Consider the following 19,734-nt stretch of genomic DNA (forward strand, 5'->3'; position numbering starts at 1 on the left):
AACACACGGGCAGCCCTGCAGGGCGGCGCTGTTCTTCATGCATTCTGTGTTGGCAGATGGTGAACGTTGGTCTGGAGCTCAGCTTGGACTGTGTGAACCACATGCCTCTGTTCCAGCAGACAATTCATGCACACCCACCAGCTGCAGCTACTCCACACCAGAAGTTAGTGGAGCTTTAGCTTCATTCTGTCTGTGTATCACTCTGATGGAGCTTTCTAACAAGTCAAATGAACTCATGTGCCAAAGGTCGTCTCCCAGCGCTCCTTTACCGGACTGCCTGAGCTTGGCTCACGCCGTCATTGAAGTAGAGGTCAGTTTTTGACGGTCTCTGAAACAAAACAGCTTTTAGTCCTAGTGTGTTTGTAATGGGATGTGTTTCACTCAGCTCTGCACCAAACAAGAAGACTGGAAGCGCATGGGCAAAGTGTTCTGCTCCGTCTGCCAGTCGAGCCATCACCCCAACCAGGTGGAGCGCATCAGCGGCCGCATTGCCATCGCACTGCTCTCAGAGAGCAAAGACAAGCTGTCGCTGCCCTTTGCTGCCTTTGTGGAAACAGGTGGAAAGTTCCATTAAAAACTTGAATGTTTTTGACTTGATAGCTGCTGCCCCATCACACGTTCCTTCTGCAACACTAACCAGAACTGTTATGCTGGGTTCTGTACCTCTGTTTAACACGCGTCAAATTTGCTGCTCGCCACTTGTCTAAAAGTATATTCATAAACCCGCCGCTTGTGGGAAGAGCCACTGTGAAAGGTTTTCATTGCTGCATGGAAGCACTGACTGGACATTTCCCCTCAGTCAATGCTTGAAAGACACAGATGATGTTTAGAGATCAGGTTTCAATCAATCAATCCATTTTTTGTATGGCACTTATAACAGCTGAGGCAACCAAAGTGCTTAACATAAAATCACAAACAATATGATGCATTTATTTTAAACAAAAACATCGGTATACATGCCTCCGGTGAGCTTCACCCTCTACTGCAGGGGCTGCGCCTGAATGACGGCACTTTCAGCGGTACTTGCCCCTCTGACCCAGTTTGACGACTTGCTGTCCCGCTTTAGTCCACGGAGGGGAAAAAAAGAGGAAGTTTTTATTGTCTCCATACAAATAAGAAAAATATCAAGTTCAGGAGTAGAACGATTAGATTCTCCTCCATGTTGGTTTTGAACTCCGCCCACTAAATACACCATCAACCTTTGCGGGTCAAAGGTGAGTAATTGGTTTAGATTCAAATCCTGCACCAAAGTTTCGATATTTGAACCCCCCCCCCCCCCCCCCTGTTGCCTGGTACCAACTGTCCTACGGACCATTGACCAGAATTTTCACTGCACCAGAATTTTCACTGCACCACCTAAATTGGGCGGTCACTAGAGAACCCCGCCACGCCTGATGCTCGGAATGCGCAGCAACACCTCTGGCCGTCACACTGACTAAATATCAACACTGGACACCCCTGCTGCGCCAGTTGTTGGGTGTTAACACAGTTTTAAAGATAAACAGGTGTAACTCCTTACATCTTCTTTCCCTGACAAACATCTTGGCCCCGCCTGTAACTCCCCTCTGGATACATCACGGACACAAGGCGTTCTGTGTTGACGGGCGTTTATTGCACACAGGTGCCATCAAACATGCCGTGAGAACTGTACAAACATATAAATAAATATAAATGAAAATATTCTCGCAGAGAACAAATTATGTCAATATACATCACATACATGATATAAACTAATATAAGACTTAGAAAAAACTCAATTGAATAAACTAATTAACATAAACTGTCATACCTCGTTGGCCGCAATACCACAAAGGGGGTTAAAAGACCTTTCTGCAGCAACTCTTGAAATGACCCAAGTCCTTTTCCATGTAAAGGGAATAAAGTTAAACTCTTCACACTTTCTTCTTGTTATAACGTAAATGCTGACACTTTCTCCGTAGTCCATGTGCTCTGTCTGTAGCGTGTTACAACAATAACGGTCCTGACGGAAACAAAAATCAACTCAAAGTTCCATTAACTGATAACGTGATTATTACCACTCTGATAATAATTTCAAGGACTGTTTAACAGCAAATGAAAAATATGCATCACTGAAATTAATATGTAAACTTAAACTTAAACAACTTGCAAATGCCGTTGCTGGCAGTTACACTCCCACCAAATCACTTGTGATTTCTTAAAAACTGAAGAAGGTCAAATAAAACACTCAAGAGTTTTAATGTAAGTAGTTTTTACTCATGACTCTGTGTTATTTGCTTCAAGGAGTGTTACTGTTTTAGTGATAGGCCTCTCCAAATATACTGGCTTAGTGAGTCGTTTTCCCTGACCATCAAGTGCTGAATCACTGATCAACAATTGCAGTTTCCTAACATGACCATCTGCACTAGGAAAGACCTTTGTAACTTTAGCCAGTTTCCACGCATTTCGAGGCACGCTCTCATCTTGAAGAATGACTATGTCGTTGACCTTCGAGTTTCTGTGGGCCTTGTGCCATTTTTGCCTCTGCTGGAGATTTAGCAGGTACTCCTTTTTCCACCTGGACCAGAACTCATTCGCCAAAAACTGCACTCTGCGCCATCTTTTGCGAAGATAAACATCTTCTGTCACAAACTGTCCTGGTGGTGGCAAGATGACTGAGGATTTCATTGTCAAAATGTGGTTGGGTGTGAGAGGCTGTGGTCCAGTGGGATCATTAAGCAAGTGCGCCGTTAAGGGCCTGCTATTTATGATTGCCATGACTTCATAAAAACATGTTCGCAGGGACGAGCTATCAAGTCTGCTGGAGGACTGATGGAGAATAGATGTCAAAACACTTCTTATTGTCCTGATCTGCCTTTCCCAAACTCCGCCCATGTGGCTGGCAGCTGGTGTGTTCATGACAAACTCACAACCCAATCGTTTTAGGGATTCTTGGTCCATCTGTCTTACAGTCTGCTGAAGCTCACGTTTTGCACCCACAAAGTTAGCACCCTGATCAGACCGAAGTTGACGCACATTTCCACGAATGGCAATGAAGGCTCGCAAGGCATTGATAAAAGAATCCGCAGTCATGTCATCGAGTACTTCTATGTGAACAGCACGAGAGCATAAGCAAGTGAATAGCAGACCATAACGCTTCAGTTCTTTCCTTCCTTCCTTTATGTAAAACGGGCCAAAACAATCCATTCCACAATAAGTAAAAGGAGGCGTTGTTTCTACTCGATCATGAGGTAAGTCTGCCATTTTTTGTACTTGAGCACTTCTTCTTAACTTTCTACATTTGACGCACTTGTAGATGAAGGAAGACACTGCGTGACTATATCCAAGTATCCAGATGCCATTTGATCGAAGTTCATTCATTGTTATGCCACGACCCTGGTGTTGTACTTGTTGATGATAGCGTTCAATCAACAACTTTGAAATGTGGCTGCTTTTTGGCGAAATTGCCGGATGCTTGATGTATGGATGCAGGGTAGAATGTTTCAGCCGACCTCCCACTCTCATTACTCCTTGTTCATCCAAGAAGGGATTCAGTGTATGCAGCCGGTTAATCCTGTCTTGTGTTGTCATCTCTCCTTTGTGTTGGAGGTTTTGGATTTCTTCAGGAAATGTTTCTCGTTGAACAATGCTTATGATGGTAAGTTCTGCTTCTTTTCTCTCCTCCAGACTCGAAGCTACGTTGTTTCTTAATGACAAACCCTTGAACTCTCTGACACACCGCCTCTGTCTAGCAATGCCTTTGACTAACCTTCTCCAACTGGAAAACTTTGAAAAGCGGCTTGACAATGAGTCCTTTGCAGTCAGTATTTTGTGCACAATGACCTTTCGAAGTTCTGGGTCTTGAACTGTTATGTCTCCCACCTTAATGTCATCACTGGGAAGCTTCTCACACCAAAGAAAATCTGGTCCAGTGAACCAATTGGAAGAAACAAGCCCCTTGACTGTGCAGCCCCTGGATGTATGATCAGCAGGGTTTTCTTCAGAGGTCACATGTCTCCACTGACTCGAATTAGTGCTCTGCTTAATGGCCTGAACACGGTTTGCCACAAATATGTGAAATCGTCTTGCATCATTGTTGATATATCCCAAGACGACCCTTGAATCAGTCCAGAAGAAGTCTTGAGTCTCAATATCCAACTCCCTTCTGAGAAGGTTACTGGTTCTCACAGCAACAACGGCCGCTGACAGCTCGAGCCTTGGGATTGTGGTGACCTTCGAAGGTGTCACTCTGGCCTTACCCATAACCAGGGAGCAATGGACTCGATGTGACACGCTGATTGCTCTCAAGTAGGAACAGACTCCATACCCTGAAGCACTTGCGTCTGAGAAATGATGCAGTTCATAACGCTGAACTTGTCCAAAATTCTCTGGAACATAGCATCTCTGAATTTTTATATCAGCTAGGTTCTTCAAGTCCAAGAGCCAGGACTCCCACCGTGGGAGAAGATCTTCAGACAGTGGCTCATCCCACCCAATGTTGTTGCGACACATCTCTTGAAGTATCTGTTTACCAACTAGAATGAATGGTGCAACAAACCCAAGTGGGTCAAAGATAGATGCCACAGTTGACAATACTCCTCTTCTAGAGAGTGGTCGCTCATTCACCTCAACCTTGAATCTGAACTGATCTGAGACTATGCACCATTTAATCCCAAGAACTCTCTCCATTTGTAGCTCACCCAGAGCTAAGTCTTGATTTTGTGTTGTTTCAGCGCACTCCTCCTTGGGAATTGATGCCAGTACCTCAGTGCAGTTTGAAATGAATTTGTGGATCCTTAGTCTGCCAGAACTGCAGATCTGTCTTGCTTCCTTGATCAGCGTTATTGCTTCGTCCACAGATGTAACGCTCATCAACCCATCATCCACATAAAAATTTCTTTCAATGAAGCGAATGGCTGCTTGACTAAAAAATCCACGCCCCTGGGCTGCAACGTGTTTAAGACCATAGTTTGCGCAACCAGGTGATGAGGCTGCTCCAAATAGGTGTACTCGCATACGGTAGACTGTTGGCTCAGTGTGAAATTCTCCATTGTCCCACCAGAGAAATCTCAAATAATCCTGATGTTCTGCTCTTACATGAAATTGATGGAACATACGTTCAATGTCACACATCACCGCTACTGGTCCCTTGCGAAAACGGCAGAGAACACCTATCAGACTGTTAGTTAACTCTGGCCCAGTAAGCAGATGGTCATTTAATGACACGCCTTTAAACTTAGCGGAGCAGTCAAAAACCACTCGTATCTTCCCTGGTTTGTGGGGATGATACACTCCATGGTGAGGAATGTACCAGGCTGGACTCTTGTTGATTTCATCATGTGGAACCTTTTCTGCATCCCCATTTGATATTATTTCAGTCATGAAGTTTGTATAATCTTTATGATATTGCTTGTCCCTCTCAAATCTCCTTTTCAGACATTTGAGGCGATGATTTGCACATCCTTTGTTGTCTGGCAGACTTGGGTTGTCTTCCTTAAATGGGAGAGGCATTTCACAGTGACCATTTGATTTCATTTTCAGTCCTTCTTCCATGATTGACATAAATCGGAGATCTTCTTGAGAGAGCTGAGCTTCTTCTGCAGATCTCTCGTTAAAGTCTGACTCAAGCATTTTCATCACATCTGGTGGAGTGATCAACTCTTTGACTTGAGTTCGGCATATGAATCTAACTTCATTTGTGAGTGTAGCAGTTGGCTGAAGATCAGGGATCACCTGTCTTACAACAATCTTGTGGCTGTTTCCAATTGAATCATTATAGTCCGAGCATGGACTGACACAGCCAACTATGCTCCAGCCCAGATCTGTTCTTTGAGCGAACGGTTCATTGTCATTTCCTGACACCACTTCTCTGGGTAACAAGGCTTGTGGACAGTTATACCCTATGAGCAGTCCAACATCACACTCTATCAATGGAGCGAGCTCTTCTGCTAGATGTTCCAGATGTGGCCACGCCCTTGCTGTTTTGGGTGTAGGAATGTGACTCAGGTTAGCAGGAATAAACTCTCTTGAGTAAGTTACTGGGAGAGGGATTCTCTTTGATGAATAGAAGCCTCTAACTTGCAGACCAGTTAATCTATGGCTTGGAATGACTGTGTTTCTTGATGCCAATGTGGATAGTTTTAACTGCACTGCCTCTTTGTGTAACTTCAGCATTTCTGCCTTTTCTTGCAAGATAAATGTAGTGTCACTTTGATTGTCTAGGAGTGCATAGACAAGAACTTCACTCTCTGGATCACTTATGGTTGACAACCAAACTGGAACAACTGTAGATGCATATAGACTGCTTACATCTTGCACCACTCGATTTGAAGTTGCATGGCTTGATGCTTCGTTGATCTGTTCAAACTTGATCCTTTCGCTTGATTTTTCCTTCTCCTTGTAGTTCTTACTCTCTTTTTGCTCTGTCTTTCTGCTCGGTTTGTCACGATCTTCATGTAGACATGTTGGGTGTTTACGTTTGCAAGTAACACATACGCTTCTTCCTTCACAGTTCTTTGAATGATGCCCTGTTCTCAAGCATCCAAAACACAGTTTTTTAGTTTTCACAAACTGAACTCTTTCAGAGATTGGCTTCTCCATGAACTTCCAACATGTTTGAATATCATGATTCAATTTCTCACAAAAAACACACCCCGAGTGTGTACCTTCTTTGGAACTGCTCAATAACACCTTTGCTCCAACATTGTGAGTCTTTGTTGACTTAACCCTTTCAGTGTCGTTAGACTTTAAAGCGTGAAGAGAAGTCACTGGATTGCAAGCTATTTTTGCCTCTCTGCCGATGAATTCAACAAACTGACTGAAGGTGGGAAATGACTTGTTCTCCTCTTCAATCTCCATCACCTTCCTGTTCCATCTGGCAACCAGCCAATCAGGAAGCTTGGTGAGAAGCTTCTGGTTTTCATCACTGTCATTAAGGACTTCCAGGCGCTTTATTTCTGACATTGCTGCTTCACAGCCTCTTAAGAAGTCTGAAAACTCTCTTAATTCTACACTGTCCTTGGGTCCTATTCTTGGCCATGAACTGAGTTTATCCTTGAAAGCTTTAGCAATCACAAAAGAGCTTCCATATCTTTCCTCCAGAATGTTCCATGCTGCCTGGTAGGCAGCATCTGTACTCAAGAGGAAATAACTCTCAATCGCCTTTCTTGCTGGTCCCCCGACATACTTGCGGAGGTAGTAAATTCTTTCATTCACTGAAATTTTCTTTCTACTTATCAGCGTTTGAAATGACATTTTCCACTCGTTGTATCTTAGTGGGTCTCCAGCAAAAACAGTAGGTTCTGGTACTGGTAGACGGCTCACATTGATAGACTCAGCTATTGCTATTGCTTCAGCGAGAGCTGTTGTAGTGTCCTCTGGAGGTCTTTTAGGTTGCTTTTGGATGATATTGTTTGTTGCTGCCGCCTGCTGCTCTGTCCGTTTCCTTAAACTTGTCACACATTTGATTTGCACAGGTTTGGATTCATAAAAAGACTCAATTTCTTCTTCTGAGCTGATTTCTTGTTCATAAACCTGTAAGCGTGCCTTTGCAGCTTTCATCCTTTTAACAGTCTCTAAGCGTTCTATCTGTCTGCGCTTTTCTTCTAGTGCATTTTGTCTCGCAGCATTCTCTGCTTCCTGTAATGCAATTCTTTGTCTTTCTTGTGCTTCAAGCATTTCAAGTTCTTGCCTTTCACTATCTATCTCTTCTAAAACCTTTAGAGTAGCTTGGTTAGCAGCTAACTCTGCTGCCGCCTCTTGTTTCCTTACAGAGGAGACACTTGAATGTTTTGATCCCATGCTTGAGGTGTTTACTGACCTTAGACTCGGTGAGCTCGAACTGCTTTTCCGGGATAGTGCAGATGAGAGCAAAGAGCCAGCCTCCACCCAGTCCACTTGTTCTTTATTAACGTCTGGATTCCCCTCCATCTCTTGAAGATGGGAATGTCCACATCCAAGGATTTTCTTTGATACAGCATCGCAGGTGTCCACTCTACGTCGGGTTTCACTGTCTGGAGTTGTGCACTGTCGTAGCTCTTCATAGGCCCTTTTTGCATCTGTTGACAAGGACTGTATCTCGGTTAAAAGATCTTGTAAGATGTCACGTGAGGGAGCACCATCAAGCATTTTCTTAGCTTCCTTGGCAACAACCTTCCACTTCTCATAACTGACAGTAAAGCGATCCTTAAGTTTCTTTGATTTATCATCATAAATTACTTGAGCTTTCTCAGTAAGTTTACGGGTTCTTTGGCTTCTTCGTGGTGCTTCAGAAGAAGCTTGAGGCTCAACTTCAACTTCAGAGTCATTTGATATAACATTCTTGTTGGATCCGCACTCATCCATAATGGGAAATGTTTTCGTGTGCTTAATCTATCTAAAGAAAAATGCAGCTAAATTAACCAGCTTGAGCTGCTTGAGAATACTACTGTAGTAAAATAATGAAAGAAAATAATTATACCTAACGTTACTTCTTTTCTTCAGTTAAAAAATGTACAAGAAATATAACCAAAATTTTTGCAGCACAAATTAACTTAAAACCTTTTGGCGATAATTTAAGAACACACTTTCTCTAACCAAACTAATTGTGTGCTTGCTCTTTTAAAGTTCAAGTAATATAATAACAGAACTAAGTCAAAATAACTTCAACTTAAACACATGCTGTACACCAGAATACTTATTTAGCACTTATAGAGTTTCTTTAAGCAAGCACTGAGTTAATCCACTTCTATACATTTAACTTAATTTAAAATGCATCTCTTCTTGGATTAGTCATGCACTGCCCTTTTTAACTCTTCTTGCAGCTTGTTAAGATTTTCCGTGTATGCGTCGTCTTAGCCTTGATGCTGATGTACAGACAGCCTCGGGAAACTTGCTTGCAGCTCCGTCAATGGCGGGCTCCTTGCATCACGTTCCACCTCACGCCGAGCGGAATCGAGTTCTCACTGTAACTCCCCTCTGCATACATCACGGACACAAGGCGTTCTGTGTTGACGGGCGTTTATTGCACACAGGTGCCATCAAACATGCCGTGAGAACTGTACAAACATATAAATAAATATAAATGAAAATATTCTCACAGAGAACAAATTATGTCAATATACATCACAGACATGATATAAACTAATATAAGACTTAAAAAAACTCAATTGAATAAACTAATTAACATAAACTGTCATACCTCGTTGGCCGCAATACCACAAAGGGGGTTAAAAGACCTTTCTGCAGCAACTCTTGAAATGACCCAAGTCCTTTTCCATGTAAAGGGAATAAAGTTAAACTCTTCACACTTTCTTCTTGTTATAACGTAAATGCTGACACTTTCTCCGTAGTCCATGTGCTCTGTCTGTAGCGTGTTACAACAATAACGGTCCTGACGGAAACAAAAATCAACTCAAAGTTCCATTAACTGATAACGTGATTATTACCACTCTGATAATAATTTCAAGGACTGTTTAACAGCAAATGAACATAAAATATGCATCACTGAAATTAATATGTAAACTTAAACTTAAACAACTTGCAAATGCCGTTGTTGGCAGTTACACCGCCTTCCCTCCTGCATGTCTGCTGTCGGGACTTCCGTGTTATAGAGTTGGTAGACTTTCTCAGGGTTTTCTTTCCTAACTCTGGTGTGATTCATGCAGGACTCTGCCCTTCTTACAGCCGAAACCACGTCACTCAGATGACTGCAGTCGCACCTCTTGCCTCCAAAAGAGATGTTCTATTCTCAATTAAACTGCTTTAAATGGGAAGCTCTGCGCTGTTGTAGCGTACGTGGATCGGCTGTGTTCCTGTAAAGACGTAAATCTGACGTTGTGACTTTGCAGTGTTTCAGAACGAAGGGGAGGGAAGCCTGGTGAAGAACTTTGTCGGCAGAATTGGCGTCTCTTTGATGTTGAGATACCATAAAACCCACCAGTGGTTGAAGGTAAGTTTTTAAGTTGAAGGTGTGTCTCCTGTCTTCAACCAGCTTCCTGCAGTTAGGCTGTCCTCTGCGCTCACATGCAGGGTCGTGCGGTGGTGGAGATCATGTCTGTCTCAAAGGTCAGCTACACCACTACAAAGGGTTTGTTTGGGAATGAGGACAGCGCATCACGCTGCAGCCTGGTCACCGTGGCGACAGAGCTGTTCCTACTGAGCGGCAGCGTGGAGGGAGCCCTTAACACACTCCGGGGTAACGCCTCTAACCTGATGTAACACTTTCTGCTCACTGCCAACAGCATCCTCAAACATTAGGTATTCAACCACTGGCTTTGTTTTAACTGCACTTTGGTTTATAGCCAGAAACGGAGAGATTAAAGCTTTTGGAGCTGTGGACAGGCAATGGTCCGTAGGACAGTTGGTACCGGGCAACAGGGGGGGGGGGGGACAATGCACATTTTTCTGTTTTATTTTTTAATCTGATTCTGAAGGAAGTTTTATTTTGAAAAACTACTGGATATTCTCTACTACATCTGACTTCTTCTTCACATGTCAAGTCGCTCCGTCCCGTGTTGAAAATCCATCGTTAATTTTTTCAAACAACTGCATTGACTGCTAAAATTAAAACCCCCAAGATGGTAAAGTTAACAAAAAAACAACATATCTGAAAAGAAATTCTTTGTGTAGAAAAGGAAAAAGAGAGGAAAAAGGAGAAGAGTCTTTGACTTCAAAATAAAAGAAATCTGCATTTAACAGACAAAAACCAGGAGTCTTTACTCCAAATATGAATTTATTGTTCCCACAGAACATAATAATAATGCATAATATTCAGCAACCGGCTGTTTAATGTTACAAGGATACTGCTAATAAAGTTGTTCAAACAGTGGATAAACATTTATTATTTGTTATATTTAGAAAATAGCAGTTTTATTTTTTTGTATGCATCTGTTGCTGAAGTTGGCGTCTGAGTTTCAGGTTCCATTTTGACAGGTCTGGGTTATGGGAAAAGTTACAACAATTAGCTGGCAATGATTTTTGTGTACATTTCATCTTGCAGGTGATAAGCGACAATAACTTTAAACTAAATTTTTCAGTGCATACTGTCATTTTTCTGTGGAAAAAGCAGCTGTGAAACATTTTTCTGTGCTTATTGCTGCATGTTTTGATTTCAGCAGAAACAAAAGCCAAAGACTGGGATGCATCAAAGCCTCCCACAGCTGCAGCTCATGCATGAGTCTGTGTGCAGCCTCTGTCGTTGTGCTCTGAACTGTGTTTGATCTTCTCTGTGCTCCAGCTGTTTCTTCTGCTTTTGCACAGAGAACGCCTGGTTCCTGAGCTCCTCCTCCTGGCCATGTGACCCTCCAGATCTGGAGAACCGGACTCGCGTTTTGAAACATCTGGCTGAGAAGACGTCTCACAGAGACACTCTGGAGGTCCTCAGTAACCTGCCAGGAATCAAAGACCCCAGTGGTAGGTTTTTGTGGTCCTGGTGCATCAACTTCCGGTGAAATGAGGAATGAAGAGGTTTCCTTTTTGACTCCCTCAGAGTGCCCTGACATCTCCAAGTACGCTCTTCTGTTCAACTCTCACCTGCAAGCTTGTGTGGACAGACAGATACTCCCTGTCGCTTCAGACACGGTGGACTTCATGCTGTCAAAAAAGCTCCCCGTAGACTACACGCTGCTGCAGACTCTGTTGCACAAGCTGGGAAAGCAGAACCTTTGGCTTCGAGCACGAGAGGTCTTCAGGCGTAAGTCAAACCCTGCTTTTGTCCGTTTTTCCAGAACCGGTACAGCTGAAGGATCCAGAAAGGGGTTTAATCTCACACACAGACTCGTCGAGGCAGGGAAAGTCCTCAAAAAAATAGTGTAAAGAAAGCACAGATGGAGCAGGTAGAGCGCTTCATGTTTGGGACATGGATGAAGCCACTTTTGTCCGTGTTCATACTGAAGGTTGACGTCTCTGCCAAACTTGTCCTGAAGCTCTGAAACAAGCTGTTAAAACATAGCCTGTATTTTTGAGGACAGCTCTGCTGCTCTTCTCTGATCCCAGCTCCAACACAGACATGGGTGTTCATAAGTGTCCAAGTTCTTAACGTTCTCTCCTTTTTTAAAAATTGTGCTGCAAAGTTGAGTTTCAGCTTTTCTCTGAGCCGTTTAAGTTCAGCTTTATCCTCAACATTGTGACAAGTTGGAACCTTTAAAGGTTGGAACAAACGACAACTGCTCCCAACCAATGATAAAATCTTTCGCTTTATTGTTTCATGGGGTTAAAGACCCATGAAGACAGGGCGGCCGTGGTGCAGCGGTAGGGCGGTCGACCCTTGATCGTAAGATTGCAGGTTCGATTCCCGCCTTGCACGCCCATGAGTCGAAGTGTCCTTGGGCAAGACACCGAACCCCAGCTTGCCTCTGGTGGCAGGCAGGCGCCTGTGTTTGGCAGCGGAGCCGCCACCAGTGTGTGAATGTGTGAGTGAATGTGTGTGTGACTGGGTGAATGGGTCTTTGACTGTAAAGTGCTTTGTCCTTGTAGGAAGAAAGGCGCTATATAAGTATACACCATTTACCATTTACATTTTGAGCGGGAGTAGGATGGGAGTGGGAGTCAGATTACCGGGACAGGAGTGCAGATCCACTCTCATGTCATCCTCCATTCCTCACGAACGGATGTAGCCCAGTGACAACAGCGCCTTCCCAGAAGAATCTGCGCTGCCAGAACTGCCCCCAGACTAATACTTTAGGCCTCCAAACTCAGAGTTATGGAAAAACAGTGTCTTCGAATTCTGACTTTACGCACACTTGATGACGTCATCATTATTTGCCGGTTAGCTACGTTAGCTCTAACCTGCTAGTGCTCGGAAACGCATATCATCGGTTAAAAAGGTCATGCTAAAACAAAAAGTCAGTACTTCCATTTAAATGTAAACTTATGTGCTTCAAAGCACACCCATTAGAAGATAAGCACTTCTCCTTAGGGTTATCCCTTAAAATAACTATTTTGGAGCACCCTTCCCCTCCAAATGCTATAAGCGCTATACGCGCTATACCCACACAAGCCACACCTGTATATTAGTTGCATGCGCCCATATTTAAACATTGTTGTAGCGTACGTTCTGCACGTTTGCAACAGTCTCAGAGATTGAGAGGGAGAAGCAAACGCAGGTTGCATATTTTCCTTTCCGGCAGCATAGCCTATTTATTTGAACACACTCACCAACAGCATGGATGTCACTTCTGCTCACATCCCCCTCAGTCGTGGTGAGGAACTTTACACCCACGATTCCCCACTTCCCATGAGTCTTAGGGGCTGAAGGTGGGGCCAACCCCCGGGTCGCCACACTGTGTTGTAGAACAAGGATGTGAATGTGCCACCGGAAGGAGGGGAGAGAGCGCGTGCAGCGCAGGAGGGAGCGGTGGGGGGAGGGCAACGGAAGTGTGTTGGGGGCGCGCATTCATGTTGTGTTACGAAGGAAGGAGAGCGGTAATAAAAGAAGGCTTCCCCCAGAATAAATGCTATTGACTCTTTATTAACCTGCTCAGTAAAATCTGAGGGTCCCAACGGGGAAGTGAACCCCGCCTTCTGACAACGGTCGGAAAGGAAAAAAAGTAATCGTGGGGAAGGTTCAAGTCCACGCTCGCCCATTTCGCTGGAATTTTTTTCAAAAACCGCCTGGTAAGAGCCCTTGAGTTTGGCCTGAATATAGCTGTCATCCCAAATATTAATCCAATCGGGGACCTCTCTTCCCTTCCAGTGACTGGTCTCAGCAGCATCGTCCGCCGTGGTTGATGTTTATGTTCTTGTTCCCGCTTACTTCAACACAGAATTATGACGTTTGTAGCGTATCAATGACATACGGGTCGGATACATGTGGCCTGGGTCGCATTTGAAAAGATCGGATCTGTGTCGTTCAGACTGTCATGAAAAGATCAGATACAGGTCGCATAAGGGCAGAAAAATCGGAATTGGGTCGTTTCAGCCTGCAGTGTGAACGTAGCCTAGGATGACGGCACCCACACGGAGAGAAAGCTGATGCCTCATAGATTGTCGTCTTACTTCTGGATTGGAAAAGAACTCAGGAAAATAACTCGTTTTATAAGAAATGTGTTCTTTAGCGTGCCAAAGAGTAATAAATGATCATATACATGGATATGGTTGACTAAAAAAGGCTTAAGAATAGCGCGATATAGGCTCTTAAAGTTCTTCTCGGTGCTGGGGGGGTCGTCTGTGTGAACTTCAGAGGCTGTTTGTGTGATGATGAGCTTCACCTGTAACTGACAGACTCCCTGAAAGCGGGCCACTACCCCGGAGTGGTCGCCCCACCTGGTTTCATGACGCTGGTCATCCCCTGTGGACTTGGAGAGGTGGAGCAGGTCCTCACGCTGGAGATGCTCATCACCGTTAATGCGTCGCACATTCTGCGTCTTCCAGAATCCTCCTCCTCCACTCTCAGCATCACCCTCACAAGGTAAGCGCCGCATGGGTGTGGGAGAACCTCAGGGCTCCATTTGGGTGATCTCCACTTCTGATCTTCCAGGACCAACAGCTGTGAGAGCAACTACCTCTCTGCAGGGAGCCGCCTCCTCACAGCAGCTTGCATCCCGCAACCCAAACTCACCATCCACTACACAGCGGTGAACTCCTCCCAGGATCAAGTCTTCAAGCTGGACGTCTCCTCGGCTCGCCGCTGGCTCCGCCACAATCATTTGTGGGCCAGTGAGGTGTGGGCACAGTGAAAACGGGACCTCCCCCAAAGCGTTTCAGCTTCCTGTCTTGATCAGGAAACTCTTCAAACACAATGAAGTCAGGGACTCTCCTGTAGATTCCTGCAGCCTCCTAGTTGAGGCTCGCTGTCACAGTTCAGTGTAAGTAGAATTAGATTGTTCTATTTTCACGGGTTTGTTCCAAAGCCAAAACAAATTATTTTTTTTGTTTTCAGTGAATAAATTCCCCCCAAACACTATACTTTCATCAGTATCGCAGTTTACCCACACCAAGAAGTGTATCACTGTAGCATATTTCTCTTGTAAGTTCTTCCCATGTTGACAATTTCATATTAAATAAATCCAAATTGACTGCTGGGCTCTGGTCAAATATTAACAAACAAGAACATCACGAGTTACTCCACCAGGGGGCAGCACTGCCCTTGTGGTGAAGGGAGCACAGTCAGTTTATGTGCTTGAGGGAATTAAAGGACAAATGCATCCATGTCTGTTTTGGTTTTATCCTCCTTTCCTGTGGTCTTCCTCTTGTCACAGTCTTCGTCAGTGCAGCAGGGTTCTGAACACAAGCCTCTCTCTGTGAGCGGGTCATGGGATCAGAACGGATGCAGCGTGCCGGCAGCAGATCAGGCGCCTCTGCATGGGATATTTGGGGGCGGCGACGGTTAGGAAACAAAAAGGAAAAACGGCCTTGTTTGTGGCTTTGCTCAGTTCTGACCCGTTTCAGGGCCCAGTCTTCTGTTGGTTCTGCAGGCTGCTGTGCCGGATTTGATAATGACAATTTTTCATTCCTCCTGACCTCCAGTACAGCCATTGTTCTGTCCATTCAGCCCGACACAGCTGGTGTCTCATGATCACATAAGCATGACAGTGGCAGCATCATGATGTGGGCCTGCTTTACAAACCCCTTATTTCCGAAAGGAGAAAAAAAAAGTTGGATCGTAACTTGCAAGAACCCGTAGTGACCTCAGTGTAACAGGACATCAGAAATGTGGTCTGTGGAATACCCCACCTAATTTTCAATCAAGGAACAGGGGGTTCTCATGGGCCAAACTAGGCCTTCAGCATGGTTTCAGCTCAGTCTGGAGTACAGGTCCACCTTTTCAGAAATATACGACTGGGAGCCAAGCTGGAGTTGCAGTACTTTAATCCTTTCTCCCAGACGAAGAGGTGTTGGATGACCTTTTGTTCTCGAAGACTGGGGGCTAAGACGTTGGCCCAAAGAGAGATCCGTCCATCTACAGAACTTGCGGAATTCCTTTGGGTGTCCCGGGGCTACATGAGTCTATCCCAGCCACACTCTGGACAGATTGCCCGTCTGTTACAGGACCAGAAAACCACACATGCAGTCACTCCAAGAGACAATTTAGAGACGTCAATTAACCTACGAAGTATGTCTTTGGACTGTGGGAGGAAATGGGAGAAAACCTCCAGAGAGAGAGAAAAGTTTGAAAACCAAGCTGTATGTACATTTTTTCGTGAACTGCAATACTTTTGGCTTCACATTTGGAACAAAATATGGGGTCTGGCTTTATATTTACAGAAGTGGAGAAGCTCAACCTTCTGGATTATTTGTTGCCTTAAACTCCACCCCTCCAGGTCAATTTGCTGCATGTGAACTACAGAGCTGTGGACCAGATGTTAACATGTCAACAACAATCTGTTCAATAATCTGATCGGACATCTTCAGAAAACATAAGAGAAAAATCCTGGTTCACATCTGTCAGCTGGCGCTTCAGTTAAATAAAAACTTTTTTTTTTCTAATAATCTGTCTCTCTATTGGTAAAATTAGTATGTTTATGGATTCAATTCTACTAAATGTTCAAGACAAAATCTTAGTTTTCTACTCGCTGTGACTCTGCTTTGCTGTTTGAGGTAAAATTGTAAATTTAAGAACCTGGTAAATAAAAATGCAAAAAAATCGGATTACTGATGAGAAATCCTGGATTGGTCGTTTCATAAACCAGTTAAAAAGAATAGGTCGGATTAAACTGTTCAGAGGGCAAATAAAAAATCAGAACTAAAGCAATCGGAGAAATAAAGACATTTGTTGCCCCATTTGTTTCTGACTGGGGGTGGGGTCTGTATATAGACTAAGAGAATCCTGCTTTCCATGCGCACGTTTGTCACGCTCTGGAGGTGCGCGCGCTCGCACGCGGTCAAAACGTGACCACACTCCTGTCGGGAGCGCGCGCGAGGCACACCCCCTCCATCTGCTGCCTCGGGACGGAAGTCGGTCCATTTTTGCTCCAGCTCGGAGCGGCTCCAGGAGCTGCTCTCACCGCGCGACCGCGACATGTTCGCCGGGATTTCGGTCTGCAGAGCCGCAAACGCCGCGTGAGCGCTACCGGCTGCTTCCCAGAGGCGCAGTTCGAGCACAAAACCGCCAGCGAACCGCGGCGCATTCCTCCACGCAGCCCAGCCGGAGTGTGCAGGGACGAGGGGCGGGAGGGACGGCGGCCTCCCCACGAAGCGGACCGTTTTAGGATCCACGCCCGGACCCATGTTTATTCCCGCAGACGCTTCGTGTTTTGTCGGGTTTGGTCGTCGCTGACCCGAAGGCTCCCCGCCGGCTCGCTGCTCTTATGAATGATTCACGGAGTCTCAGCAGATGACCCGACGCCTCCCGAGCGGAGCCGAAAGAGGAGCAGCAGCGCCGTGAATGCTGAGCCCCCAGGTCATGCTGGCTGCTGGGGGGGGACATAGTTCGGGATCAGCCCAGGTTCTAGTGAGACGGACCCCCGAACCATCCCACTGAAGACTAACCTCCAATTTGATGACCTGTGATTAACTGAGGAGAACTGGCAAAGTCAGTCGGGGCGTGCTCCTGGGGGGTCTGTTGGTGAATCTACCTCAGTGCTGTGTGTGACCCCCCCCTCCCCCCTTACGTATCCTCAGATGAATGCCTCATTCCTGCTCCTGTAGTGACCTGAGCCTTTTTGCTGCAGATGGCTTCGTTTCCAGACTCGGACCTGCAGACGTGTCCCCTCTGCAAGGAGCTGTGCGGCTCCTCTGCTCCCATATCCTCCAGCTCCTCTACCTCCTCATCCTCCTCACATACCTCATCGTCCTCCAGCCAGACCACCAGGAGGCTGCACGTCCTGCCCTGCCTGCACGCCTTCTGCCGCCAGTGCTTGGAGGGTCAGCGCAGCCCCAGCGACCCCCTGAAGCTGCGCTGCCCCACCTGCGATCAGAAGGTCTGCATTTCTGAAGCCGGCGTGGACTCCCTGCCGTCCTCCAACTTCCTCTTCAGCAACCTGTTGGACGTGGTGGTCAGTTCAGAAGATCAGATCCAGAACAAGAACGGCCACCACCACCGTGGGGGGCTGGTGGGAGGTTCCCCGGCCTTCCACCATTCCCACGGGGGCCTCCTCCACCACCTGGGAGAACCTCAGTGCAGCTCCTGCGATGAGGAGAACCCAGCCACCTCCCAGTGCCTGGACTGCCAGGAGTACCTCTGTGACAACTGCGTGCGCGCACACCAGCGTGTGCGGCTGACCAAAGACCACTTCATCGAGCGCCTGGGGGAGAGCTTTCCCTCCAGCAGGGTCAACGCCAACTCCAGCCAGCCGGTGGTGTCGGTCTCCATCGCCCAGTCGCTGCAGAACAACTTCGCCCTGCTGTCCCTTTTCCAGGACCGGATGAGCTTCTGCCAGCAGCACGACGGCGAGGTGAGGACAGCGTTCCCCCACGCTCGGGCCCTCACATGTGGCCCGATGGCCTAATAGCATTAGGTGTGTGGTGTAGAACCATACTGTGAGCCATATGGCCGCCGTTTCAGAGGGAGCTGAGTGGCTCTTCACCTAGTTCCCTGGAGAGGGCAGGAAAGAGGGCTGAGCTGGATTTCCACAAACACACTTACAGGCTCATGCGGAGTCTGGTTAATCTGTACCACACCACCCATTCTGGGAGGAGAGAGGCCCCCGCATGAACTGCTGCTAACAGTGCAGGTCCCTCTCTCGGTCAGAAAGGCTGGTTGTGAGGGTCAGGGACAAACCAAATGTGGCCCCGAGGGGTCAAAGCGATTCCCCTGTGTCAGGAAACGCCCCCTTTAGGGTGCAGGATGGTCTGGCTGCAGGTGGAAGATCTGGGCTAATCTGTGAAAATGCTGAGCAGGTAGAAGAGCGCATTTATGCGTTTCAGTGGGTCAGCGCTGCAGAAATGGAACCAACAGTGTTCATTTTATGTGCATGCTCACTGCTGACTCTCCCAGAATGCTTTGCAACGTCTTGACCTTCAAGTCTGAAACTTTAAAGATTGTATGAAGTTTCGGAGGCAGGGAGCAATATTGTTTTAGGTTTCAGTGTTGTCAGTTCAAGCTTTTTTTATTTGCCCCCCACCCCCCGGTCAAATGCCAGTAAAAGGGTAGGTCCATTTTTCCAGTCAGGGCCTCATTTACCACTCACTCAATCACTGTTGTTGAGCCCCGGGGGAGGGAGTGACGGGGATGGGGGGGCGCCGTCTGTCTTTACCTGTGAACCAGCAGACCTGCTGTCCGTCTTTGACTTTGTCCTGCTGGAAGGACAAGTCCTACCTGCCTAAGCGCTTCAGGTAACAGAAAAAAAACAAAAAAAAAGGCAGAATATCCGGAAAACTGTTTGTCTGTTAGGTTGATGGTTCAAGGATTTTTTTTTTTTCAGTTCCAGACCAGAGTGTGAATCCACAAAAACAGAAGCAGTTTTCGTTGTAAACTTTAACATTTCATTCATGGTTTCATCAAATAATCAAAAGTTTGAACTTTATTTGTAAAATCAAAGGGAAAAAAAGGATTTCTGGATTTGGTGAATCGGCATTTCTTTATTTAAATAAAGGTTGGACAAAAGTGGATAAGAAATGACAAACATGGCCGATGATAATGATCATCCGTTTAAATAATAAATGTAAAGATGATTTTTAAACCAGAAAAAAACAGAAAACAGAAAGGAATCTTTACATAGAACAATAAAGATTCAGGGAATGAGGTTTACAGAAATAAAGAGTAAATATTTATAAGTTAATAAAGAATGATTAAGAAAAACGTTTAAAAGAAAAAATACTTGATTTTAATGAATGAAAAACCAGCATAAATATTTTGTTTTTCTTAGCATAAACTGTCTTTTTTTCAATTTCAGAGAATAGTTTGTGTGCCTCTTGCAA

The 19,734-nt window shown here is 45.6% G+C and overlaps 3 protein-coding genes across 9 annotated transcripts in view; 2 read left to right on the forward strand and 1 right to left on the reverse strand.

Moving 5' to 3' along the window:
• topaz1 (testis and ovary specific PAZ domain containing 1) overlaps positions 1-14,957 on the forward strand; it is a 31,762-nt gene extending 16,805 nt beyond the window's left edge. For 3 of the 5 annotated variants that reach the window (XM_023959890.1, XM_023959891.1, XM_023959893.1), the window contains exons 11-19: positions 57-163; positions 247-310; positions 386-557; positions 9,786-9,886; positions 9,967-10,132; positions 11,197-11,349; positions 11,426-11,629; positions 14,158-14,344; positions 14,414-14,957. In XM_023959890.1, the coding sequence (XP_023815658.1) occupies positions 57-163; positions 247-310; positions 386-557; positions 9,786-9,886; positions 9,967-10,132; positions 11,197-11,349; positions 11,426-11,629; positions 14,158-14,344; positions 14,414-14,612 (1,353 nt within the window). In that variant the 3' untranslated portion in view covers positions 14,613-14,957. The remainder of the gene's footprint in view (positions 1-56; positions 164-246; positions 311-385; positions 558-9,785; positions 9,887-9,966; positions 10,133-11,196; positions 11,350-11,425; positions 11,630-14,157; positions 14,345-14,413) is intronic. The other 2 variants (XR_002874125.1, XM_023959894.1) reach the window with 2 other exon arrangements.
• On the reverse strand, positions 1,280-7,061 carry LOC111948186. Its single transcript, XM_023959889.1, has 2 exons — positions 1,790-7,061; positions 1,280-1,645 (listed from the first exon to the last, which is right to left on the reverse strand). The coding sequence occupies exon 1, from the start codon at positions 6,919-6,921 to the stop codon at positions 2,236-2,238; it is 4,686 nt and encodes a 1,561-aa protein (XP_023815657.1). The 5' UTR covers positions 6,922-7,061; the 3' UTR covers positions 1,280-1,645; positions 1,790-2,235.
• A 1,822-nt stretch (positions 14,958-16,779) lies between the features above and the next one.
• trim71 (tripartite motif containing 71) overlaps positions 16,780-19,734 on the forward strand; it is a 28,763-nt gene continuing 25,808 nt past the window's right edge. The window contains exons 1-2 of one of the 3 annotated variants that reach the window (XM_023959895.1): positions 16,780-17,459; positions 17,547-18,269. In XM_023959895.1, coding sequence (XP_023815663.1) covers positions 17,547-18,269 — 723 coding nt within the window. In that variant the 5' untranslated portion in view covers positions 16,780-17,459. Of the gene's footprint in view, positions 17,460-17,496; positions 18,270-19,734 lie in introns of all 3 variants that reach the window. The other 2 variants (XM_023959896.1, XM_004074032.4) reach the window with 2 other exon arrangements.

This window comes from Oryzias latipes, chromosome 11, assembly GCF_002234675.1.
Source record: "Oryzias latipes chromosome 11, ASM223467v1".
Classification (NCBI taxonomy): Eukaryota; Metazoa; Chordata; class Actinopteri; order Beloniformes; family Adrianichthyidae; genus Oryzias; species Oryzias latipes.

Excerpts from the sequence above, each read along its gene's own strand:
- LOC111948186 (XM_023959889.1), bottom strand. The coding sequence starts at position 6,921 with ATGTCAGAAATAAAGCGCCTGGAAGTCCTTAATGACAGTGATGAAAAC.